This window comes from Amphiprion ocellaris, chromosome 10 (assembly GCF_022539595.1).
Source record: "Amphiprion ocellaris isolate individual 3 ecotype Okinawa chromosome 10, ASM2253959v1, whole genome shotgun sequence".
Taxonomy (NCBI): domain Eukaryota; kingdom Metazoa; phylum Chordata; class Actinopteri; family Pomacentridae; genus Amphiprion; species Amphiprion ocellaris.
This window is the reverse complement of record NC_072775.1, coordinates 4,839,092-4,866,769: the sequence shown is the minus strand read 5'-3', so window position 1 is coordinate 4,866,769 and position 27,678 is coordinate 4,839,092. Positions and strand designations below refer to the sequence as shown.

The following is a 27,678-nucleotide window of genomic DNA, read 5'->3' as shown; positions in this document are numbered from 1 at the left end:
AACCTGCCATGCATGTCTTTGGACTGTGGGAGGAAGCTGGAGTATTTGGAGAAAATGCACAGCTACAGTAAAAACATCCAAACTCCACACAGAAAGGCCCCAAATGACCTGTAGGTTCAAACCCAGAGGCTGTTTGCTGTGAGATGATAGTGCTAACTACGGTAACACTGTGCCACCCTCAGCTTAACATACCAACCCTACAATTTTAAATCATTTAGTATTTTAGTGATATTGTACAGAAGCGTGCTCAGTGGTGTTGCATATTGTACATAGGCACTATTCTCCTTCCAGCACGGATAGGAGACACATACTTTTTACATTTAAATCACTCAGTAAGTAGAATCTACACATATATTCTTGGTATGTACACATTTAGAACTGATGTAAGCTCTGAACAATATGAGCATACAGCTGCTCATGTTGTTTGTACCTTTATAACCCCACACAGATACACACACTCACTAACACTGAGTATAATGTACTTGACAGGATGTGATTGTAAAATACTGCGCCTAGTTTGTGTAGATTGATGTTGTGTATATATACAGCATCTTTTCATGCCATTCAACAGTGTCAGGCTTCTATCAGGCTTCATCTTCAACAGTGTAACAGCGTGAACTCCTTAGTGACATTTCAGAAGAGCTGAAATAATGCCACTGAACAAGACTGAGTTGGAGTGTGAATGAAATGTTTAGACTGTGTACTGTATATCAGAAACTCCTCTGTGTGTGTGTAATTAACTTGCGTAAGGTAGTATTTGTAACAATGAATTAATAAGTTATTTCTTAATAAATACAGGCCATATCAGCTCCTTAGTGTAACTTAAACCCACAAATACCTTGTCCAGGTTGGCGTCATTCTCTCTCTGGTTTTCACACCTCCCGCCTATTTTTGTATTGTATTTCTCAGTCTCTGTGTCTCTGTGTCCTCAGTCTTAGGAAACGGAGGAGATGTGGACTTTTATGTTTCCTAACCAACCTTGAACAAGAAGGAAAATGGTGCTCCTTGTTGAGATTGATCTTCTTTATGACTTGGTGGAGGCTGAAGTTACAACACTGGAGCTTTTTTTTCACATTACGATCACCCACAAGAGTCCAATAAGTGCACACCCTGATGGCGTTGTTTCCCCGATGTGTTGTGCTTGCGCACATATTGGTTTCTCAAACAGAAATGATTGCCATTTCTCACTTAGATGAAGCAACACCAGGGGATGTGTTTGAGATGTTAAGTGGAAATGTGTCACATATGTTTGGATTTGTGTGTGTGAAAGCGTGGCGTGCTTTACCGGGACACGTTTCAGTTTCATTCAGCTGATGCCATGCGAGTGCATTTTAGGCTGTCTTTAAGGTTGGCTTTTCTGTGGCATAAAGTTACAATTTCTCAATTGGGAAAGCCAGACTTCCCCTGCAGCAGTGCTTGCCATGGAGAGAATTGGTCTGTTATTTAGTCCATTTGTATTCCACAGAAAGCTGGAGCCTGGTGATTCGGGTGAGGAATTTGAATGAGATCTGTTGCACAGAGTGACTGGCAAACCGGGACAACAACCAGGACTGAATATTTTTTTTAACTTATGTAGTAAATAAGTCATGCATGTCTGAAGTACAAGTGCATTTCTGGTCTTGAAACTACTCTTAGTAGAATTTCATTGTGCTCATTGCACGCTGCACATCATTTTGACAGGGCAGGTTATGGTTGTTTAAAATATAAAACATATGAGGTGAAAATTGATGAAACCTTTGTATTGTTTTTGGCCTATCCATTCTAGGAGACTACAGATGATATTAGTTTTCATCATGGTTATGAATGATTTCACTTCTATCAGCAGAAGCATTCAGGACTTGATTTCAAGCTAAATTCAGTGTTACCTATTTAATGCCCTATTGGTTATTTTTAATGACTGTCTCATAGGTAACTAGCTGCCCATTTTGTATGTTCTGAAATAGCCATAGTTCTGTAATTTGGAAACATAGTGACTGACACCAGTCCACAAAGAACAATCATAATGAGCGAGCAGTGGATCTGACTTACAACTGAAGCCCACATCACTATATGGTAGTGACCTGTTAATCACAAGACTGCCCTGCTTTAATTTATTGTGATTTTTCTCTAAATGGGACCATAATTTATAAAATGAACATCAAGCTGTATTGAAAAGACTTGAATCTATAAACTGAGAACATAAACGCATGAGAAAAATGTTTACTGAGGTAACAGATCAAGGGACAAAAAGGGTAATTTTTGCATAGATTTCTATACAATCTGACTTTTTAAGCACTCCCTGCTGGCTGAATGCAGATTTAAGGCATTTCTGTATTGACTTCACTTTTCAGATCCATGTCCATTTGTTATATACAGACTAGGACACGTGCTAACTGCGTAAATATTCAGACTAGCTGTCTCCAGAATCAGACTCCACCTTTAGGATGCATGAAAAACACACATGAGGTTTTGTATCAAACTGTAGTAAAGAAAGTTTTTGAAATTATGCATGTTAAAAAATCTGTTTTTGATAGAAATTTAATTCAGCAGTTGAACATTCAAGCAGTTAAATACGTTTTGAAACAGGTCTGTATGATAATGTTTTTGAGAGATTTCTAAGTGACCGTGGACTCAAGTCATCCAGGCTTGAAGTCACAAATCTGATTACTTTAAACTTGCCCTCTCAAAATGAAAAAGATTAGCAACTAAATGAAAAAAATGTCTGTTATATGTGAGTAAATGACAATTAACTAAACTGGTTATAACAAAATAACACAAAAAAGATTTTTATTTTTGGAGCACCTAAAACAAATATTGTTAAAAATTTCCCTATGCAGAAAAACTCCTCTGTGGCTTGGAGCGACTTTAAGCTCAAGAAAATCGATGTTACATTCAGCTTAGAATTCACAATTGATAATAGATGTGTGTAAAATATTAAGGCACACCTGATCAATTTTTTATGAAGTAAATACTGCTTCAAAGCATTCATTATTTCTGCAGATTTGTTCCACTGTATCAGTTCAAACTATATTCCTTTGAGGAAACAATGATTCACTGAAGAGCATAAACTCATTAATACTGTATAAGCAGTTGGACATCTTTACTGGAGTCTGAAGTGTGGGAAGCATCAAGTTTCCCTCCTACTGCTTCACAACTCTATCTCTATGTTAATGTGCTAACCATATTTTCCATTTGGAGCATGGTGTTCTAAAAATATGACACTCAAATTCAGGTCAGCACTTGATCTATGACTGAAAAAAAAAGGTTAGCCAGGTCAGTTTCTGAGGTGAGGCTGATGGCGAGGCTGCAAAGTTCTCACTACGACTGAACATGTAAGTTAAAGGAAAGGAGAATGTTTTTTTTCATCAAACAACAAAATTAGAATTTGTTAGTTCTTCCTTCCATGACTGCCAGGATGGAATATCTGTCAGATACAGGACTGATGGAGGGCTGTTCAACCTCAGACGCCTGCAGGGTGTTGCAAAGGAGAAGGAGACTGTCATCAGAAACTTCTTGCTTGCTGATGATTGCGCCCTCAACGCCAGCACAGAGCGGATGATGCAGCATGAAACGGACTGCTTCTCATGAGCTTGTTACAACTTTGGCCTTACATTTAGTACCAAAAAGACTGAAGTCATGTACCAACCTGCACCTGGAATGCCCTGCAAGGAACCACACATCACTGTCAAGGGGCAGAACCCAGAGGTTGTCAATAAATTCATCTACCTGGACAGCAAACTTTCAAGAGCGGTGAACACTGACGCAGAAGTCAACAGCAGGATTGCCAAGGCCAGTGCTGCCTTTGGAGGACTCTGCGAGAATGCCTGGGACTCAGCCCTCTCACCAAGCTGAAGGTCTACCATGTAGTGGTACTCACCACCCTCCTCTACGCCAGAGAGACCTGGACTGTCTACAGCAGACATGCCAAACAGCTCAGCCACTTTCACTTGAGCTGTCTCTGCAGACGTATCAGGTGGCAGGACAAAATCTCGGACACGGAGGTTCTGGAACAGTATGGCTTCCCCATTGGCTGCACCCTCCTCCAGAAAGTTCAAGCCAGGTGGGCAGGCCATGTTGTAAGAATGTCTGACAGCCGACTGCCAAAACAGCTGCTGTATTGCAAACTGTCCCTGGGCAAGCGCAGAGTCAGGGGGACCGAAGAAACGATTCAAGGACTGCCTCAAAGTGTCCCTCAAAGAGCTGGACATCAACCCCAATACCCAATACTGCACTGCAGAGGCACAGAGAAAATGTGCTGTGTGCAAGACCAGAGCAACCTCTACCTCCACAGCAGCACCCACTCAGACGTATCCTACATGTGATGAGCCTTCCGGGCCAGATTGGCTTGTCCAGCCATGTTCAGACCCATATTCACCGATCTTCATACGGACATTGAAGTCGGGGAAGGGCGAACATCATCATCACATCCTCTGTACGAGTTGTGAAAAATTCGATCCTACAACTTTTCTTTAACTGCATTAGTCCAGAAACATTTTTTTTTCCACTTTTGTTAAAGTACTTGATAAAGCACAGCTGTAACAAGACTCCCAAAGCCTGCCAGATTCATGTGCAGTGATAAATGCAACTTTAATTACTCCGTTAATAATAAATAGTTCAGTGTATATTTGCTTATGGATTTATAAGTTCAGCTTAAGTAAAGTACAGACAACGTTCTTGTCCTCTTGAAGGATTTTCACCTAATTACGGAAGATGTGTCTGGAAAAATTGCAAGTCTTTAGGGGATTATAGGCTAATCTGAAAATAAAAGGCTTACGTTATTAAGAAGCAAATGTAATTAGAGTGTATCATAATGAATCACTCACTAGGACCAATTTCCTACTGTTTTCCTCTCTACCTGATCTGTTTTGACGGCATTTACAGATAGAAATGTGCCACAGTGAATGCTATGAGCTTTTTATTGAAGTTTACTTAAAATCTATCAAATCATAGGAAGTTAAATGCACTTTGCAGCTTTGTTTAACATGTACACATTTCAGCACAGAAAATCCTCAGAAATCCTAAAAATCAGCTTTGACCACCCTTGGGACTTTTGCTTTGCTCTTAACATTTACCAGTGATGATTTCTAAAGCACTGCTAGGGGTGTTTCATGCCATATTTTCATTATCGTATACTGTATATGAAATTTAAATTCTCATATTTACTTTGAGGATTTGGCCATTGTTCCAAGAGATCAGTAAATCTTCTGAGCAGTGATCGCGCTTGCTTCAAAAACAAGTCTAGTTTTTAATATAGAGGATCTATAGAGACTGCCAAACTTAAAATCTTCCCTGCTAACTATTATGCGAGCAGAGGTGTCAGCGATGTATGATGGATGACGCCTTTAATGTTTTACAGACACTTTGAAGTGATGGAGATAGCAGCTTTCTCGACAGCTCTAGACCCTCTGCTTTCCGCTCCGTCTCTCCCAGCCGCCGTCGCTGCAGAATTTTAAAAAAGACAGAGAGAGAGAGACGGAACGGCTGCTGCATTCGCCTAAAGACATCCCAACTCCGACCTTATTGTCTGTCATGTTTGCAACTGAATTAAAAGCACAGAGGAGGGGATGATTATTGAAGTTGTTGTTGCGGGAAATCATGTGGGATTTAATGAGTGGCTCTTCACCAAGACGTGACTGACAGACGGGGCACTGCACAGAAAAAGAAGGCACGTTAAGAGAAACGAGATGTTCCAGACACCGTTGTTCCCTGCTACTTATGACAGGCAGTTGTAAACCCATCAATTCTAATTCCAGGTATGACAGAGACACTTTGATGGTGAGAATATGGAAGGACTGGAGCTGATTTATGTGTGCCTCTTTGACAGAATCATTTAATTATACACAGCATCACAGAATCAGCCAATAGTTGTAAGTGTTTACATGACATTGTTAAGTTACAATAAACGCCAACATTTGCTATTCCTAACCTAAAGATATTCTATAGAACTCATAGTAGTATTTACTGATGTATGATTTCATATTTTAAAATGCACACACTAGCCAGAGGGTTGTTACATTGTCCCTGCAGTTCCACACAACTGTAAGTACAACATGACAAACACAAAAATCACATCGGATACAGCAAAGGAAATGGAGGAGCGTTGTATCTTCTGAAGTCTCCATCCTTTCAATCCACACCTTCATCTTCAAAAATTTCAGAATGTCTTCAACAGACAGATGGATTGTGAGTAATTGTCAGAACATCAATGGACGCAATAGATTTTAAACTTCAAATATACAGAGAAACTCAAGCAAGATGCTGAAAAAGGTACAGAGAATGAAGTACACGTGCTTCATCCCCCAGTAGAGCTACAAAAACGTAAATCAGGAAATGGCAAGGAGCACTTAAACTGTTCTGGTGGCATATGTTGGTCCAACACTTCACTATGACACTTTTTGTTTGGTTTATGTATATGTAACATTAAAAAAATAGCACAAGGTACAGTTTTGTGGAGCTGATGGTATTATCAACATTTTTTACCAGATGTGTGATTTTAAACCAAAGCACTGGACAAACCTAACTTTTGATTCAATACTGTCACAAGATGAAAAGTGAGGGAATCATGAAGGTCATCCTTTGTGGTCCACAAATACCTCTTAAAGTCAACGGCAATACATCTGTTAGCTGGATTTCATTTTGGACCACAGATTCGAACCGACAGATCAAAACCAAACAACTTGCTTTTGCTTAAACCACAAAGCACTTTAAGTTTGGTTGACTTCACTCTTTACTGCACTCTATATGGCTGTTTAGGCTCTTCAAATCCCAGCTCTGACTTTTCAATACCCTGCGTCCTTGTAGGGAGTTAGATGAACAGGTCCCAGCCAGGCACTCACTAAGCTGTCGTCTCTGCTCGATGATGGCATGAATCACTAACTCAGCCCAGAGATTGAGATTTCGGGGCCGCACAGTCACCCATTATGGAAAATAACCCCCCCGGCCTCTTTATCTGATAGATTTTGAGTGAGCCAAATTGTCCATAAATTTGGAACATGGAGTCATAAATGTCAGGAAAAGGGAGGAAAACAGACAGACAAATTCCTCCAGCATGATGGCAGCGCTAATGATTACTCCTGAGAGTGCGTGGAGAGAGGGAAAGAGGCTGGGGTGGAGCAATGCTAAGGGGGTGTTGAAGGCAGATTGAAAGCAAGACCAAAAAAAAAAGGGAAAGAAATAAGGGGGAGGTGATTGGGTGGATGAAGAATGAAGGTGAATGTGTGTGTGACTTAATCAATGATAAGAGAGGAAGGGAAGTGCAGGACAGATGGAAGGAGAGTGTGTTGAGGTGTATGGAGGCATTAATCTCACTGCATGTGCCTGTGCAAAGGAGAAAAAAAATCTATATTTGAAACAGATTTGATCTGCATAAGGCATAATTTACACTTCTCACCTTAAGTGTCCAGATAAAATCCAGTTGGGGTTTCAGACACTTCATTTTCACACAGGCACATACAGGCTAGCTAATAACTACCTGATCAGGGTCAGATAAATGTGTGCCATGTATTTGATGATCAGTAGAGAATACCACGTTCGTGTAAGTTTAGCTGCAAGTGGAAAAGAAATGGCATCTGTCAAGGAAAATCAGGCACTGAGTGGTTGCTTCCACAGACTACTTACCGACACAGTTACACTGCAACAAAACATACAGTCATGTTTTGGAGAGACAAATGTCTACACCATTTTCAAGATTTGGCTTAAACCACTTCAACATGTGCTTGAGCAACCAGCTTTCAATCCATTTTGAAAACTTCCTGGATGCATTTATGCCTTGATTTTTTTGATGTGGGATAGCTGTCCGGTCTGCCCAAGATGCATGAAGTGTAAATGGAGTCCATCCATTATCTATCCACCGTTTAATCCTCGTTAGGGTTGCAGAGGGCTGGAGTCTATCCCAGCTGACTTAGGGTGAAGGCAGGGGACACCCTGGACAGGTCACCAGTCTATCACAGAGCTACACATAGAGACAAACAGTCACACTCACATTCATACCTACGGACTATTTAGAATCACCAGTTAACCTGAGCATGTTTTTGGACTTCGGGAGGAAGCCCACACATGCACAGGGAGAACCTCTAAACTCCACACAGAAAGAACCCAGACCCAGGCCGGGACGTGAACCGGGGATCTTCTAGCTGCAAGGCGACAGTGATCACAACCGATCCACTGTGCAGCCCTGTAGGTCCTGTGTTAGCGATCCATCATACATATTCTTCCACTTAACCAGGGTCAGGTCGTGCTTGCATCATGTTAAGCAGGTCACTCCAGACATCCCTCATACTTTTAATTCCCAGGGGGCTTCAAGGCGTTCCCAGCCTAGATGAGATACATGTCCCTCCAAACTCCGGACTACAAATCTACCATACTGAAAATTGAAGTTTTGCGCAGGATTTGGACCATGCAAGAGTTTTTGTTTGTTTGTTGCTGAATTAGCCATTATAATGACTGTGTGGCAGAACAGTTCCCATTCACTATATTCACTTTTATCAACCATTGCTGTATCCTTGACTTGGCTTGGCCCAGTACGATTGTGGTTGGTTTACGAGTCAGAGCATTTTGATTCATGATATATACAAAATACATAGATACCTGTCTACTGTGTCTGATTGCAGCTGTACATGTGCATGTACACTCCCGTTCCACAGCTTGGGGTCATTTAGAAATGTCCTTGTTTTTGAAAGAAAGGCAGTTTTTTGAGTGAAAAATTACATTAAATTAATCAGAAATCCAGTCTAGACATTGTTAATGTGGTAAATGACTACTACTACATTGTGTTAGCTACTGGTGTTGAAAGGCTAATTGAAGATCAGAAAACCCTTGTGCAGTTATGTTATTATCAGTATAAAATATGGTAACAGTATGCAGATTGTCATCTACATGTTTGCTTCATTGTCTTGAAGTTAACCTTGATGATGTTAACTTCGTAATCACATTCATAAGTCATAAGCTTTTGACTAATTCAGTACATCACACTGTTATTTCTCCACAGATGAGAAACATAAAAACCTTATTCATCATCCAGCAATGCAACAGAATTACTTTTTTGTCGCTCCTCATTTACATTTACTTGTGTGCTTCATCATTTCAGGTGCAATTTGTTGTGGTTCACAGTTACTTTCCCTCTGCATGATTTTTAATTCAAAGCATGTTTTGTCTCTAAGAGCAGCTGAAAAGAGATACCTTTTGTGTATATATCGACTTCACCATGGAACACTTTTGAAAGTTTGACCTGCAAAATGCCTCATATCCTGCATGCTGCACACAAAGAACTCTTCACATTTAGCTGAGTGTAGCTTTTAATGCTTTGTGAAGATCAGGAGAGGTGAAATGAAGCGAGCACTAAAATCAAACCGGTTGAGGAATACAGCAGGCAGAGTAATAAGAAAGTTAATGCTGCCCTTCTGATTCAGCCTCTCGTCGAACCGAGATGACAGAGTAACAAGAGATGCAGAAACAGACAGACAGGAACACGCAGAGGCAGAAAACTCAAGAGAAAGAATGAGACAACCTCGACTCGCCGGTCCAGAAGAGAAAGATCACACAGAGGGAAAAAGGCACACGGAGAGAAAGAGGACGGAGAGATAGAGAGAGCATCATGTCATCTGGGATCACTGAGCGCTGTAATAGGTTTGAGTCTCGTCAGTTGGGCTCAGCGCAGGTCGGCTTGGCCGCAGATTTCTTCTCTGTCTCCCTGCCAACAACAGCACATGGGAATATGATTCTCCAGCAGACCCAGAACAATCCTAGAAGGTCTCACTTAGCTGGCTTTGGGAGAAAAAGAAATAATAGGCTGAAGTTTCCCAGAGGCTTCATACTGGCATAATATTTGCCCATTGGTTCATAATGGACCGAAAATGATCTGAACACCGGAACATTCTTGGCAAAACCCAGCACATTGTACGAGCTACGTCTTCTGCGCTGATGTTATTCTCACTGTAATTTACTCCGGCTGCGCCCAAACTTTTTTTTAATGTCTGAGATTCTACTCACATGGAAAACAGTAAATACATTTTCCTCCTCATTTTGGCTGATGCAGAAGATGTAGTAGAACAAATTAGCTGCTGTTCTGACTAAGGTTCCCATCTGTTTCTTAGATTTTGATCAGAATAGCATGAGGCCAGTAAATCCAGGCACGCTTTACTGAAAAACAACTCATGGATCTTACTTAAAACCCCATGTAAGTTTCACTTGGAATAAAGTTAAAGCTTATGTGCAATGCTCCTATGGAATATGCAAAACTATGAAATTAGACTTTAGTCAGTTCCAGGTCTTTAAAAAAAAAGAGAGGATGTAAAAAATATTTGTGTCCCCAGACTATTCTGGTTATTTAAATCTAGATTTCAATGTTTTCAGTGTTTTTCATTGGAGCAGGCAGTGTGCACAGTCAAAATGTTTACCACTCTGGTAAAGAGTAAAGGCCAGAGCCGGTTTGATGTCAAAAGCAAGCCAAGAAGTCCTGCGTGTGACTGCACATCACATCCTGCAAAACAGTTCTGCTTCGAGTGGCTCATGACTGCACTGCATCCCGACATCCGCAACCAAATTATTGTGATAGAAAAAGCAGTGCTGTCTTTGAGTTGCATGTATACATGCCATCACAAATGACCAAATATGAAGCCTTTCTGAACATTTATGAATTGTGCTGTGATGTTGTGTAGCTGTCAGTGTGTGTCGATACTTTATGGCTGCATTCATTTGCTGTTTCCATGGACACATTGAGCAAATGTAGCTGCGAACGAAAATTACATTTGACTGTTTTTAATTCATTTTTGGTTCTTATTTTTAGAAGAGACTAAAAAAAATATGGGGAAAACAGTAGAATGGGCAGATATGTTGCTTTTCCTTGTTGCTCACTGTTTTAGCACGGCAGCGTGAATAAAATGCTGTCCACTACGCTTGTCTAGGTTTGGTATTACCGTAATTCATTTGTATGAGCTACAGCACCTCATTTGGCAATTATTCAGCAACATAATGGTGTACATAGTCAGACTGTTACTTAGATGTTAACAGCTGGATTTTAACTCCGCTGCACTACTGTTATCATTAATGGTGACTGACTACTTAGTCAGTTGGGTGACTTGGTGACTCCTCTATATTTTAAAATAAGAATAAAATAAGATTGTTACCGGTTTTAAAAATCCATTTCACTGCAGGAAACAACAACAGCAGCCCCCGACCAGCAACCTACCAAAAAATGACAACTTTTACTCAGGATTTTGATAGTGCAGTGAGGCAAATTTATTTATTTTTTCTGTGAATTATCCATTTCAGTGACAGTTCTCAGCTCCCTGCCTGCAAATGTTCCACCAAAATATTTCACTCTTTTGAGGAACTATTAAAGCCGCCTCATTTGGTTAAACCTGACCGATACGATTGTGACTGATTTAAAAAATACTAACAATAAAATGCATTTGTCCCCGTGTAGCAGAATGCTAATGAGTGCAGACTAACTAGACTACCATGATATAAACAATATGATGTCAGCATTGCATCAGTGCTATGAGTCTTCTTATATTTTAATATCAAAAAGGTAACTGTGTTAGGATAGTCCTGTTTGCCTACGATACGTTTTATTGCTGCTTTAACAGCCACAGAATCGGACATCTTTTTTTGGACTTCGCATTTTAAATGGAAGCTTTTTGTTGGTCCTTGTGATTACAGATGCTCATTTAACTTGTTTAGGCTTTTGAGGAAAGAATTACGGTATAAATGAAAAAGCCCATTGGTAAGTGATGCCATACGGCCAATTGTCAGATAACGAGTGTTTGAAAATGACGGTGTTGCCAGTGATGCCACTGTGAACATGATGAGTTTCTAATGGTGAAGTGAATGAGTATAACTGCAGATTGAAGCACAGGTGTTTACTTTGTGATGGCAATTCATTAGAACATAACAGGCTTTTTTTGTATTCTAATGACACATGAAACTCTCCCAGCTCCTCAGTCATTATCTATGCATGCTACCAGGGATAAAACAGAATGTGTTGAATAGGTTTAGCAGTGCTCAAAATGAGTATTGTGATAAATTACTAGAGGCTATCTAATTTTGTTCTACTCTCCCTTTCTCTGCCTCCCCCCTCCCTGTTTCTGCCTACAGATGAATTCAAAGCCTTCCTGAAGCGTTTACCCACTGACCGCTTCTTGAATGCGTCAGTGATCGCCAAGTTCTGGACAGCTGACTTGTCCCTGCAGAAGCGTTACACCCAGCTGGAGTCCAGCGCTGCTCTGGTCCTGGGGAAGGCCCAGAAGATCGTCAGGAAGCTGTTCACCCTCAGCAAGCGCTGCCCCAAACAACCTCGCATCAGTCTGCCCCGAGAAAGGTAGCTCACTGGGATACACTGACACAAACTAATGAAGACGGCATAATTTGTTATTACTGGGAGTTTAGGAGGATGCACTGTGCTGAGTTATTACAGCTGTAGGCTATGTAGCAGTGGGGCATACTGGGAAAACCCAAAGCTGTCTGTCTGGAAAGAGCACAGCTTTGGATTTAACAAACCCCCAAAAGTTATACACACAGAAATGTGAGAAACATAACTGTGCCCCCAAAAGAAGTAAAGACCTTGCAATGATGTCATAGAAGAACCATTTTCAGTTCTAGTTCTTTAAAGAACCCTCAAAGGTGCCTCAAACAACCATCAATAAATGGTTCCCTGTGGCACCATAAATGCTGCTCCATAGAACTTCAGCATAGAAAAATTCTTTAAGGAACTGTTTTCACAATAGTTCTTTGTGAAGCCACATAGTTAAAAAAACACACTATAAAGTGTTCTTTGGTATTTTCTTTCAAAATAAAAGGTTGTTTAAGCAGTTTATATCAAAATATTAAACACAGAAATAGCCATCATCAAGGGAAACATAGACTACTAAAATATTGAATTAACTTGTAGATCCAGACTGAAAATCAAAATACATTTTATGGATGAACTTTAAATGTACAGATTTGCAGCATTTCTGCATCTTCCAGTATTATACATTTAGTATATTGGGTTCTGAGCTGATCAGACAGGGCAACATATAAGTTACCTGCTTGGGATTTAGGAAACTGAGCATGTTATAGAAGTCAAACCTTTTTACTGTAATGACTCAAGCGGGTACCAAGAACCTTACTGTTCATGTGGTTCCACACAGTTTAACAAATGGCTGACAAAACAGATGAAAAGTCTTATGAGTTTGCATGCATTCACTGTCTCTTAAGCCGAACAAAGAAAAGAGTAGCACTGTTGTCAAAAACACCCACTTTCTAATAATATGACAGGATAACTGACTTCCCTTTGCCTGAGTGAATTCTACACCTGTGGTTGATTGCTGAGCAAAAGACCCTCACAAGCTTCACTCAGTTGTCATTACACAGCTGTCTTTTCCACTACGCTTAAAGGAGAAACGAAGACAGAACTGTAAAAAATGAGGAATGGAGGGAGGCTGACTAAGAAAGATGTGAGGGGAAAAAAAGCAGCAGAATTACAGACAGGATGAGAACTTAAGAGACGGAAGACGGGATAGAGAGCAAGAAAAGGGAAAGAGAGATGAAGGGTCTAGTTACAGGTTGTGGGTTCCTCGTTGGGGTGAGGTGTGTGTTACTGTGGCACGCTGTAATCAAGTCCTCTCCCAGTCTGACAGCTTGGCACTTGTTTACAGAGGACTTTAATTTCCCTGACAGTCCTTCCCCTCCACCCATCACTCCATTTCCCCTTCCTGCACTCTGTCTCAGCTCTCGCCTTTATTTCTCTCCCTCAGTCACCTTTCTGCCGCCTCGCTCTCTCCCTCCCCAGCTCACCCCTGTCACTCAGAGTCTTAACCCACTTTGTACCAGCAACAAGTTAGCAGCTGCAACAGCTGGGGAAAAAAAAAAAAGAAAAAAAGCTTGCTGTTTTTTCTCTGCACAAATCCATTTGTTTTATCATCATTCATTTTTGTCTATTTACACAGGCCTGGGGGTGGGGGGTGGGGGAGGAATTGCTGGAGCATTTGGGCAATGTTGTGTGTGATTTCCTGAACTTTGCTGTAGGGAGAGAATCTCTGCAGAGCCAATTTTCAGTCTGAACTTGTTGCTGCTGTTACTGCACCAAAGTGGATGGTAATTTATGTATGTCTGTTTTTTCATCTCCTCTGCAGTTACACCAAACACTCACCCTTCCACAAAAAGGTGTCAGATTGCTTTAGATAAATAATAAATAACAACAAATGTTAGTTTTTTACCTTTGGAAAATAGGCGCGGTGTAATCGAGGGGAGTCAATATATAATTGAGGGACTTTTGAAGACCATGGGATATATCTTGCATACATTTTTATTAATAGTAAAAAAACATAATAATGTTTTTTATGTTCATGTCTTTAAAAATTCCATACTTATTTATTATGGAAACAAAAACTTATTAAAAAAAATAACTGGATATCACTACAATGTCAACTAAATAACCGTCCAAATTCAGTAACAACCACCTTCTAATTAGCTAAACAATAATAAAATGAGCTGATTCAAAAATTGTTTTGATTGTGTTCATTTTATTAAGTTGAGATAATCATGACAGATATTTCTTTTTTGGCAATATTTCAAATTTTTTAGGAAAAAAAATAAGAAATTGTATCTGTGTCCCAGAAATCACTTTCAACTAAGTTATCCATTACAAAAACACCTCTTAAGGAAGTGTGTTGATTCCAGATCACATGACCTGCTCCCCATGATGTCATTTCCTCCTGAAGAAAAGACTGGCAAGACTCCAAGGCTTTCTGAGTTATTGAATATGAAGTAATGTGTGAGTCAAGTGTGGATTTATTGCATGTCAACAGGTTTACTGCAATTTCTTTATAAATAACTTTCAATTTCAATTTTACTCAATTGTATATATAATATTTTAGAAGAATCTTTCTGTAAAAATGCCATGTGGTGTTTGGTTATAGGCGACCATGTTGATTATAGGCCTGAAAACTGCAAAAATGTCAACTATGATACCTGTCAACTATGTTACAAAAAGTCCCGCAATTATATATTGACCCACATGTAATTGATGAGATGGTGTTTTGTGACTCTGTCATGCAAACTGCTTTCAGAGCTCTCCACAACTGTGCTCAAATATAAGAAAAAAAGCCTTCACCAATTCACTTCACACAACTTGAACTATGGTATAATCTTGTGCGTGTCTATCCATTAATGCGACAGCATGCAGTTCAGAAATGTGCCGTGTTGGAAATCATACTTGGTCGGACCACTTACAGAGAACAGAGTGACCTTTCAGACATGTTGTCAGATTAACAGCAAAGGAGTGCATGTCTGAGAGGGGCTTTGGTGTTTTTTCTGTTTGCTGACACACTTCCATTAAAAAATCCCTGTCACTGATCCAACACCATACAGACATATATGACCTGAATACAAATGTAGGAATAGCTTTATTTCTTATGCCTGTTGACAGTTTGTCTTGTTCATGAATATGTCCTTGATCAAATCAATTAAAATAATATGATTAATTTCCCAGTTTTTTTTTTTGTTGTTTTGTTGTTTGTTAGTGAAAGAAAGAGCACTCCAGTTAAGAGTGGCTCTTATGAGCCTTTTTGGATAGTAATGATGGTTCTGAGAATTAGTCCTGAAGGTGGTTGTGATGGTGGTGGGAGTTGGAGAGGCATTAGATAACACAATGCTGCCTTACAACTTTGCCTGCTGGAGAGGAGAAGTAGGTGTTGTACCTCTGTCTAACTTCCAGAACTGGCCTAGAGGCACTGTTGCTGCCTACACAACGGACGAGCTGCACTGCAAGCTGCAGCTTCAATGTCAGAGAGGCACGCGGTCTTTCCTCCTCATCAGCCTCCTTCCAGCAAAGGAAGGAAACTATGGAGGATACAAGCAGCCTTCACCACTGCATCTGCCACTTTTGGTGTCGTCTGACTCACCAGATGTAGAATTTGGTTAGAAGCCTGCCATTTCCTGAACACATTTCACAAGGCTTTCTCCTCGCCTTCCTCAGTCTGTGTGTTATTGTTTTCATAATGCCCTTGGGAAATAGCACCATTCCAACAAAACAAGCCCCTCATCAGTATTTTGCAGGGGCACCACTGCTGCATCCTGGGCTTAGCGGGCTGATACATGAAATAAATACCGAAAAAGTTGCAGTGGGTCAAAAATCCATCTGTGACAAATTCTATAAAAAAGTGCGTTCTTCTTTTATAGTGCCGGAATTTTTTAAAATTATTAATTTCTTCAGATTAAAAAATATCTTTGGTATGAGTCAAACACACATAGCTAGATTAAATATGTACTTTAATTATGTAAGTTCAGTTTAACCCTTGTTGCCACACAGGCTATGATGAGAGTAACTCAGTTTGATGAGTGATGAGAACAAAACCATTATAAGTGACTATTACTAACAGAGCACACGCCATGTGTTTATCATCTTAATAGTCTGTATTATACTTGGCTGTGGAAAAACAGTAAACAGGACAGGCTCTCTGTCGCTGCAGTTTCAACAAAAAGCTCCAGAATGCTTTCACTTCTGTACTGTGTAATCCTTTCCAGTTTGCAGTGCTTACAGAGCACCACATTGTAGGGCCTCTGTTTGGAATACTCCCACACTTTAGAATTAGCTTTTTATCCCTCCTTTTATAAAGTCTGACTGCTAGTTTGAGGTAAACCAATGTCAAAATCTCTCTTTGTGAAATCGGTTTCAGGTATATTCCAGAACACCGTGAAAGCAGTGTTGAATGAGGTTACAGGAACAAACACTTCTGACCAAACCAATCGACATTGTGTTTTCTTTTACCCCTCTGCAGGCCTGTTGGGTTTTGGCTGAGCCGGGCTCAGTCTCTGCTCTACTGTAACGAACATGGAGTGCTGGGCTCCTTCTCTGAGGAGGTGAGGAGCTGTAGCTGCCCTGTGGACCAGCCCACCTGCCAAGGTGTCATCCCTTGCATCGTGGGCACCATCTCCACCTCCTGCTCTTTGTGCGCCACTGACAACACCACCCGCTGTGGAGCCTGTCACCATGGCAATCTCCTCCATCTTGGTTCCTGCCGACCGAGCATCGCTGCATCCTTGGACCATTATCTGAACTTGGACCTGGACATGCCTGACGCTGAGGTTCTCAAAGCTCTCATAATAGTTTTTTGTTGGTTCTCAAACCTCTGTTGACCCCATACGACACATACAGTCTTTGATAACGTCACAAATCATAACCAAAATCAAAGGGCACATGTGTCATATGCCTCGATTTATTCTTTGCTCCACAGTCATAGGCTCACAACATTCTAAGCATGCAAAGGTGTGTATAGTAGCCAGTAATTAGCACACTGGGCATGTATTGCTAGTGAGAAAAGCTGGCTCAGTCAAGCAAAACCTTGCAGTGCGAGGGACTAGAGAAGGAAGTTTTGAGTACAGAATTCATTTTGCTGTCTGCAGTGTGAGAAGACAAGCCTCATACAAAGGCAGGTTGTCACAAAGAGATATGGACATTCAAAGGGTTTAAAAAGTTCCTTTGTAGTAGTTCTGCCAAGGTCTGTATGGCCAGAATTGAACTTCATCTCTTGACACTATACATTTGCCTTTGATGCGCTTATCTGATGCTGCCTCGTAGAGATACCACTTAGGCTTTGCCCATAGTCAGTCAAAGACCTGAAGGCAAGTTTTCTTTTTGCAGAGTGGCTGGGGAAAACTTTTCATTTTCATGAGTAAAGTTCTGTCTGATTGACCAATGATTGAGGTTGTGGGAAGTGAGACTTTCAAGGCTAAGAATGTCAAGATTGATTAAGATTAGGGTAAGAATGTCAAGGTAAGCCAATTTGAGACAAGGTAGGTCCTGCAATCCTGCCCTTGCAAGTGTGCAAAATAAAAATTTGCAGTCTGCAAACGGAGATTCCTTCTAGTGTTTTGCCTTTGATTTATGACATCATAACTTGCCTTTCATACTCTTAACGAATGTGACGTTCTGATGTGACATCTTACATTTTCCTTTGATGATGCTTCCTACTCACAGGTCTCCTGCTAGTGGCTCAGTAAGGACCCCAAAAAGACACCAAAAACACCCTAAAAATGGCCACCAGTCATCCAATCTTCTTCAAACTTGAGATTGCACTTTTTAAGGTCCAAGATTTGAAGTAGATCAAATGTGCAGTTGTCAAGATATGAAAAGAACAGAGAGACAAATTCATTTATTAGTAAAATTATTGATTGTTCTTTTTAATCTGATTGATTTGTTAAGCATGTTATCATCAATCCCATTTAGATACAATGTCACACAGAATAAAAAGTTTGTTTAAAAGCCATTGGACTCTTCATGAGGAACACCACTCATCATGTCAACAGAAGTTACTAAATATTCACTGTGACCCTTCAGAAGCCAGAGTTTAGAGACTAAAAATTTAAAACAGGAGAGTTTGAGAACCAGTGTACAATTATTGTGCCTGTTATTATCTGTCTGCCTGCGCACTGAATGCAGTCTCACAGTTTGTTAATCCCTCTTCAGGTGAAGTACCTGCTTCAGCGACTGGACAGCAGAATAGAGGTCCACGCCATCTACATCAGCAATGATGTCCGCCTGGGAAGTTGGTTCAACCCTGCCTGGAGGAAGAGGATGCTGCTGACACTGAAGAGTAATAAAAATAAGTCCAATCTCATCCACATGCTGATGGGCATTTCTTTCCAGATCTGCTCCACTAAAAATTCAACACTGGAGCCCGTACCGGCAATTTATGTGAATCCTTTTGGGGGAAGTCACTCAGAGAGCTGGTTCATGCCTGTGAATCAGCCTGAATTCCCTGACTGGGAGAGAACTCGATTGGACACCGTCGCCACAGCACAGTGTTACAACTGGACTCTGTCTCTGGGCAACAAGTGGAAGTCCTTCTTTGAAACAGTGCACATCTACCTGCGAAGCCGCATCGTCACAGATGATCCAACGGTGAATGAAACTCTCTTCTACGAGCCGTTGGACTTGGATGACCAGACCTCCAACCTGGGCTACATGAAGATCAACACACTGAAGGTCTTTGGATACAGCATGCACTTCGACCCTGAAGGCATCAAGGATCTCATTCTCCAGCTGGACTATCCCTACACACAGGGTACACAAGACGCCGCCTTTCTGATGTTGCTGGAGATGAGGGACCGGATTAACCGGCTGTCTCCACCAGCACCGCAGCCACTAGACCTGTTTTCTTGTCTGCTGCGCCACCGCCTCAAGCTGTCGGCCGGAGAAGTGGCACGTATCAAGGACTCTTTACAGATCTTCAACTCCAAATTACCCAATGCTTCTCCTGAACCTGAGCTGGCCCAGTTGTGCAGCTAGCTAGCTGAGCAAACTAGCCAGGTTCAGGAGTGATGCTATGCCTAAAAAATGGATTTGCTGCTTTCGGGAAAGTCCTACTGAGTTTGTCTGGTTTAAGAGAACATCCAGCTGTGAGGGCTGAATGCTGGTGGGCCTGTCTTGTGGTCACTCTTGTCTGGTTTTCTGGTACCACATTTTTACCTTTGACAAACAGCGTCACGTCCTGGACTTTGAGGAGAACAGCTGACACTTGGACTCAGTTTCAGAGGCTGTGCTGTGCTAGCCCGGAGGCTTACTTTTGCTATTACTGCCCTGCTTTTAGCAAACTGTGTGACTGGACAAGGCTAAGAGGCTCTCTCACACCGACAGGTTTTTGCGATTTGGAACTTCAGAGAGACAATGTCATTAAGCATAGCTAAGACCTCTGCCTTGCAAAGATAAAGGCGATTTTGATATGTAAAGAGGAACTCCTAAGGGGTCTTTAAAAATGAGTTAATGGAAGAGGATTTCCCCTTTTCTAACCGTATTTTCTTTGGCTACAGAACAATCTTCGGGGAAGGGAAAATGGGATAATATTATATGTGGTGAATGAGTTGTTATGTTATGCTTAACAGTTTAAAAATTTGATAATCCTGAACCCAGTTACTGTCTTTGAATATTTCTTTTTATTCCCTCCCTTCCATTTTATCTGGCATTTGAAAACTTGTATCTATGCTTAACATCCGAGTGAGAAGCCTGTTAGTGATGTTCTGTCCTTGGTGAAGTGTCTGTACCAAAAGAAGGTGAACACATTGGCAAATTGAATGGCAAAATATTGTAAATGTTAAGTTGTTAATTTCGTTTTTTTTCTTTCTTGAGCTAAAACTCATGAAGAAACCACCTGATGTGGTAACAAAAAGGTCTGAGGATATAGCGCTGTAAATAACGCTCCATCTAACTCCAGGTTGTGGACAAGTGCACATTGCTTTTTAGATAACCGAGTGCAAAGACCAAAAAAAAATGTTTATAACAGAACAAACTCATGCCTTATATGGAGAGTCAATGTTAAGATAAGAAGCACATTTAGTTTCTGTGTTTGGTTTCCCGGCGAAGGTTGTATTGCTTTTTATATTTCAATATTTCTACCAAGACAGAACAACAGACACATTCTCCAGAATACGTGGTAATGTAGCTTTTCCATGTAAATGCCAGTCACACTTTCTGCGGTTACTTGTTTTGATTTGGTGTTGTGAAACTTCTGAGTCACTATTCACAGTGCACACCAGTACTCGCATACTGTAATTGTTCTGCAAAATCCTTATATCTCCAATTAGACAAACTCTAAGCAAGTGATAGAAATTATTTTATTTTATCATGGGTTTTAGAAGGTTTTTGATGGTTTGGTATAGTCTCAGGTCAATGAAAGTTTATTTTTTTCTTTTGTTTTGTTAGTTTTTTATTAATTTGTGGGCCCAATGTCAGCTGCAGTTACCATGGCAACTGGAGTTACAAGGTTTGTGCAGGACAGCGATGGTGCTCTCTGGAGCTGCAAACTTACCAGGATGGTACTTGATATGATTTTGCATTTGATTCACTAATTTCTCACTGAAAGTCAGTAAACCTTGTATGTCATTTTCAGCAGTTCTTCTGTGCTCAGCTTGCTTAAGTAAAAACAAAGTGGTTTATCTATTTTGGAGCCTTTTCCTTTTTTCTAGACGTGTACTATGAAATGATTGATACATAAGACAAAACAAACTATGTTTGGTGTGTTGCCAGCTCAGAAGAAAATGGTGAAATGCAAATGTATACAGGTAGAAGGGGTGATGGTGTTCACACAGCAAACATTTCACATTATAATCTCATCAAAAGGATGTAGAATGAAGTCTCGTAATAAAACTCATCCTTCTTGTTTGCTCCTATAGACTAATGTTATGTTAATTAAAAGTAATTGTCACACTATTTATTCATATTTATAGTCCTAGAGTTTTAATTGTTAATTTCTGCCTCCTGTCTCTAGTGGATGCCAAAGCTCCACCAAAGCGAAACAATTTTTTTCCCATGTATACTTTCTAAAAGCATATTTCTTATAACTTGCAGTGGTGTTAAATTGAAACCACTTAAGTGAATGCACTGAAAACCCCACTAAAGGCATGCATTAAAGGCTCCATAGTGTCCCCCTTTACAGCAAATTGCTCCAAGTCTCACATGTCCCCACAGTGTGTCTTTCAATTTTTCAGCTCAAAGTACAGAGGTGGTTCAATTTACCATGACTGTATAATCCCTAGTTTTCAGGCTGTCCTGCTCTGAAAACCAGTGAACTGCTGCTGTCCACTCACCCTCCAGGAAGATAACTCTCTATGCGTCAGTGATTGACACCGTGGAGAAAAACAGCTGACCGCACAGCTGCCGTCACCAGGAAGAGTGTGATAGACCGGGACTTTCTATCTTCTAACGTTCTCTCTGAATGATCATTTGACATGGAAATATCTCTGAATGTCACACAGCTGCAACGGCGTTGCATTTATATATAAAATCAGTAATTTAGTGGTGCACAGCAGCAGCTTGGGAAATGGCTCTGAAGTGACAGCTGGTTAACCTGTAGTCCTACATGGCTGCATTTCACTCACTATTTCATACTTGTTCTGTTGTGACGAGAACCTGAAATATATGTCAATGACAACAGCTTTATTGGGATTTTGTCTGTTTTAAAATGCAATACATGCGAGCACAGAGAGAGGGAGGGAAGCAAACAGATGTAAATACCAGCTAAGTTTAGGTTGCACTGAAGCACAACATATGACAAGAAAACACATTAATCCACACACAATCCCTGTGTAATGAGTTCAGATCAGTCTTAAAGTTGTCACCACCTCTTTCAGTGTTACAGTTTCCACAGATCTCTGACCTCTTGACACACAGTGAAAGCCAGCAATAACGTTTGCCACATTAGCCACACAACACGCTAATACTAAGGATATCCCTGCTGTGGTAGTGACATTACCATCAAAAGTAAAAGTAATCCACTGATGGTCACACACATGCACTAAATATTAAAATATTTGGCTGCAAGACTAAAATATGCATCAATCTCATATAATGTTGACACCTCGTTTGTGGAGTTAAACAATGAGAATAAATGCAGACAAAAAATAAAAATAAAAAAATTGGCCACACAAAGCACTACATCGTCTTACATACTTATGCAAACTTCTTCTAAACACTCCTCTTCGCTTCTGCAAAACCACAATCCATCATTTTAAAACCCAATCAGGATGTGTCTATCATCATTATGTTTGAATTAATTTTTGTCTTGGGGGTGTATGATGTAATCATATCAAAAGTTTGACCACCTCCTTTTCTCAATAAATCACCCCCTCCTCTCCTTCCACAACCATTCCTTGGTTTTCCAGGTTTCATTTGTACTTAGCTCAGCTTGCCCTTAGTTTCAACTCACGTACAGAGAGAGAGAGAAGGCTTGTACTTCTGGCTTTGTTGTCCTAAATGGGTTTCCACTGGGTTGCAGTTTATGCAGAATTGCTCAGTGTACATGAACCCAGTCTACAAATCATGTTTTCCAATTTTATCATTGTTGTACTTAAGCCTGATTTAAAAATCCGATTTTCCTAGTTTTAACTTTTGTTCAATCTCAAAATGCCACAGTTTAAGGTCTGCAGGAACTTTCAAAATGTTTGAGGGCAGCATGAACCTGTAGAATCTCGTTTCAAGGCCTTTTTCAAGGAGAATAACTGAAATACCTGCTCCAAGGTAGGTACCTCTGACCAGCCTGAAACACTACTGTGCTGGTGTCGACACAGAGCTGTGGGATCCGACACTATGGTGAAACCCGAACGGTTGAAAATATAGAATGACCCTACTGCATTTTCATCACAGGAAGTTTCCCAATCCCAACGCACCAAGAAGCTTTTGAGGACCTTTAAACTATTTAAACCATAGTCACAAGGAACTTGAGAATAATTTGAGTTCTTTGTGGATAGGTTCAGATTTTTGTTAATAAATAAAACAATGTTAGGCTTTGTAGTTAGCAAAGAGACAGACTGACATAAGTCATAGGGTATGAAAACAGTGATACTTTACTTTTAGTGATCGTAGAAATAACACAAGACTGTAAAGTCACTACACCAATCTAAATTACAGCCACAATGGAAATTACAGGTTTTATTTGACAGGGCTCACAATGATAAATTAGGGAAACTCTCTGCTATCTAACATCTTAAAGACAAATTACCTCATATTCAGAGCTTCTGTCATGTTTTGTGTGATTGCAGAGTTATCCTTTTTGAATCTTATCAGGAGCTGCTTAGCTTTGGTTAGACTGTCTGAAGGCTAATGGATCACTCTTGTGAGCTCAAATTGAACTGTGTCCATAATATGAGCTGGTAAGATGGCTGGTAGGAAATGAGGATGTGTAGATCTCAGCTGTGCACGAGTTTTCTTTTGGCATTTTCCCTTTATTTTACAGTTCACAGAACATCAGTCACATGATGACATAAAAGACAGAGGCCTCTGACCCTCAACAAAGGAACCCACTGGGGATGCTGCAGCCCTTTTCCATTCACCGGTGGCTTTTTCACACCATCTCTGCAGCTCGTTTCATCAGCACATGTTGTCAAACTGTGCTGCTATAAAACCTCAGATGTCTCTCGACAAGTTGATTGTGGAAGAAAATCATGTTTTTAGGAGTAACAGTAAAATAATTGCATTGTTCTAGAAATAGTTGGTGCAAAATGTCTCTGTCTTAGTGAAATACACATTTTAACAACTTAAGATTTAAAAATAAAGAAATACTACATAGCTGTCTGCAGGCTTTTGGTGGTTTGTTTTAAATGTTTCCAGAATCTTTAACAGATGTGAGAGTCATGTTTTATTCTGATGGTCCAATGTGCAGTTTAAATCGTAAAAATGACTCTACATGCCAGTCCAATGTTTTGTTTTGTTTTTTTTAAATCATACCTTACAGACAATAATGCGTTGGGTCTGCCTTTCAAAAAAATAAGAAATATTAGTTTTATGGACATTTCAGTTGCATAACACCCGCTAGTCTAATAGATCCCAAAAATCATTATGCCTGTAAATGTGCATTCTATTATATGGGATCTTCAACTTACAACAGTGGCAGAATGTTTGATAAGAACATTTCTGTGTAAAATCTTTATAGAGTGTAAATGTTCACAGCCCATGTTGTGTTGTTGAGTAGTGGCAATTTAACAAAGTCAAGAGGAGTCCACACAAGCAGCTGACAGCTGGTTAGGTGAAGGCTGCCTTAATTCTGATGCCAGTAGTCCTAAGTTTGTTAAATCAAAAGCAGAACCAGTCATTTCATCAAACTCCAGAAAAAAGTCCCAACTCTGCTTCCTCGTGGTTCATGGTGTCATCGTTCTAGCTGACCTTTAGATACTTTACTTCATTAATGCCATCTTCAGAGATGGTTCCATCTGGAGATCTACTGATCAGGTCCCTGGGAGGCAGAAATAGTCTCCTCAGCAGGATAAGAACACCAGTATGCTGTGTATTGCTGCTTTGCTGTTGGTTCATAGAGGATTCCACACTCATGTGCCTTGGAGAAAGCAAAGGAAAAAACCACGACAGGATATTCTTAGAAAGAAGTGATAATTCTTACTGAATGATGCTTTCAGTAAGAATTATCACTTATGATCCTGGCATTGGCTGCACAGTGGCTCAGTGATTAGCACTGTCACCTTTCAGCTAGAAGGTCCATTAGTTCACATCCTAGTCTGGGTCTCAGATCTTTCTGCATGGAGTTTGCATGTTCTCCCTGTGCATACGTGTTTTTTTTCTGGGTACTCTGGCTTCCTCCTACAGTCATGCTGAGGTTAATTGGTGATTCTAAATTGTCTGTAGGTGTGAATGTGAGTGTGATTGTTTGTCTCTATGTGTAGTCCTGTGATAGACTGGTGAGCTGTCCAGGGTGTCCCCTACCTTCACCCTAAGTCAGCAACCCCAAAGAGAATTAAATGGTGCATACATAATGGATGAATGGATGACATCACATTGATATATTCACAACATTACAGCTATAAGTAAAAAAAATCAATCAGAACCTCTGCAGCCAGCAGTTTCTCAAAGTTTCTGTGCAGGTTCGGAAAAGTTGAGCATTTTCAAATACTAATTGTGTATTGTTTCAACTTGTATCGTGTTTTGTATTATGGCCACAAACGCTCAAGACAATGCAACTTATTTAAACAGACATAAACAAGCAAAACACAAGCAAATTCTGAAAACATCTTTGACAATGCATGAATTTTCTGTGCGTAAATCCTGTAAATGTTGCCAAACTGATGAAGATGCTTTCATAATTTGTTTTCGTTTTGTGCATTAGCATGTATTTATTTAAGCAGCAGTGCATTGGAATTGGAGCACCAGTGTTTTTGTTTTAAATGTATTATTTTATTATTCTTTATTTTACCAGGTAAGATCAGTTGAGAACAATTTCTCATTTCCAATGATGACCTGACAAGAGGCCCCAGCAGGAAGAAAGATAACAAATAAACAAGTACATATACAAAAAATTTGAAGTGTTTAAACAGAGATTAAAAACAACCCAAATTAATGCTAGGAATTCAATGAAAATATTCAGCATGTGCAGCGGTCAGCAAGGGTCTGCTGCAGCTTCTGCTTAAAAATGTAAGGTGATGGAAGTGATGGCAGTTTCAGAGATTTTTGGAGGGAATTCCAATCGATCGCTGCGGCGATGGTCACCTTCACAAGAGTGTTTTTGGCAGAGTATGTGAAGGAGGCCTTATTACAGAAAAGAAACCCCTAAATAATGCACTTTCTTACTATATTGCATTACATGCTGTCTAACTCTGGCTCTCTGAATCTGATGCTTCTCCTTATTGGTGACAGCAGGCAATGATGAGTCACTTTGACCAGAACCTACGCTGGTCAGCCGTCCGTCAAATGTCTCACTAAAAAGAGTCTAGATCTGAAAAGTTCAACACATACTGTCAGGTATTTACAAAAACATTTTCCTGTAAGTCAGTGAGGTTTCAATGAGTTTTCCCACATACTTTTTTTGCAAACCATTGTAGATATAACACCTTTACATTAAATCAGACAGTCTGGTTTCTGTGATTTACAAGGCTTTGCAAACATATCTGCTAAGTTTATGTAAAGTTAATATACCAGTTTGGCAGCCTTAGTTCAAATGATGAGACGTGATGAAACAAGACTCGTATGACTCTTGCTGTAATTTGGGCTTTGAAGAACTGCAAACCTGTTCTTTAAACTACAAATGCTCATTATTTACTTGTTTATTTTAATGCCTAATTGTTTACAATTTACTCAAACCATATTCATTTCTTAATACAGTAATTTGTCAGTTTAATATTCATAAAGTAAGGAATATGAAGCTGTTATACTTTTTCTTGAATCTGTAATACTTCATTTTAAAGGGGCATCAGATCAAGTCTTTTGAAAATTCCCTGTCAGTAAAGTCTTCTGAATATGCCAAAAAAAAGGGGGGGGAGTGTGATTTTAGATGCTGATCTTAACTTCCAGACACACATATCTAACATTTCCAAGTCTGCCTTTTATCATCCTATAAATATATCTAAAGTTTAATGCTCCCTGTCTTAGTAAGACTCTGAAAAGCTAGATAATGCATTTTTTTCTAGTAGACTAGATTACTGTAATGCCCTCTCAAAGCAGGTCTTAAATAAGCTACACTTTATTCAACCGAAGTATTAAGTAAAAACCAAAAGTTTCTGAGTGCATCACTGTGCGCTTCACTGCCTCCCAATCAAACAAGGAATTGGTTTTATTACTTTTTACTGCTCTTAAACCTCTGACTCACTTAGATTCTTCCTGCATTGTTGACCTGCTCACTGAACACACACTTGAATCATCAAGCAAAAGTTTCCTCACTACACCTACAATCAATTTTAATTCAGCTTCTGGTATATGTTGTCCATATTCCCTTTTAAAGGAGAACAATGTACAGCAAAAGTGAATACATCTATGTGATATATCACCTAAATGTCAAATGAATTAGAATTTTATCACCATATCACTGTCTAACTTCTGCCAGGAACCAACAGTTTAGGTGTACTAGTTTAAGAAAACAGACCCCAGATCCGGAACTCTCTGCAGCAACAATCAGCACACCTTTCATTACTGTGAAATTGAATTATATCATTTTTTTTTTAATACTTTGCAGGTCCACCTTTATTTTTGATGACCGACTCAATCCTCCTCAGTATTGAGGATACCAATGTTGTGAGGGTTCTTTATTAGACCAGGAATATAAAACCGTGATCAAACTTCAGTGCGATTTCTTTTACGAGATCCCACCTTGAATAACGTCTTAAGACAACTCTTGTCAGTCTTTGTTTATATGTTTTGATTGGAATTGTGAGCAGCTGTGTGATGAGATGGTCAGCTGACAGTAATGGCAGATGGGGATAATTTTGAGACGGAAGTAACAGCCGGTAGCC

At 40.0% G+C, this 27,678-nt stretch overlaps 1 protein-coding gene across 2 annotated transcripts in view; it reads left to right on the top strand.

Moving 5' to 3' along the window:
• The window catches only part of brinp2 (bone morphogenetic protein/retinoic acid inducible neural-specific 2), a 253,346-nt gene extending 232,453 nt beyond the window's left edge, over nt 1–20,893 (top strand). For both annotated transcript variants that reach the window (XM_023261639.3, XM_023261640.3), the window contains 3 exons: nt 12,073–12,295; nt 16,737–17,043; nt 18,425–20,893. In XM_023261639.3, the coding sequence (XP_023117407.1) occupies nt 12,073–12,295; nt 16,737–17,043; nt 18,425–19,246 (1,352 nt within the window). In that variant the 3' untranslated portion in view covers nt 19,247–20,893. The remainder of the gene's footprint in view (nt 1–12,072; nt 12,296–16,736; nt 17,044–18,424) is intronic.
• The last annotated feature ends 6,785 nt before the right edge of the window (nt 20,894–27,678 follow it).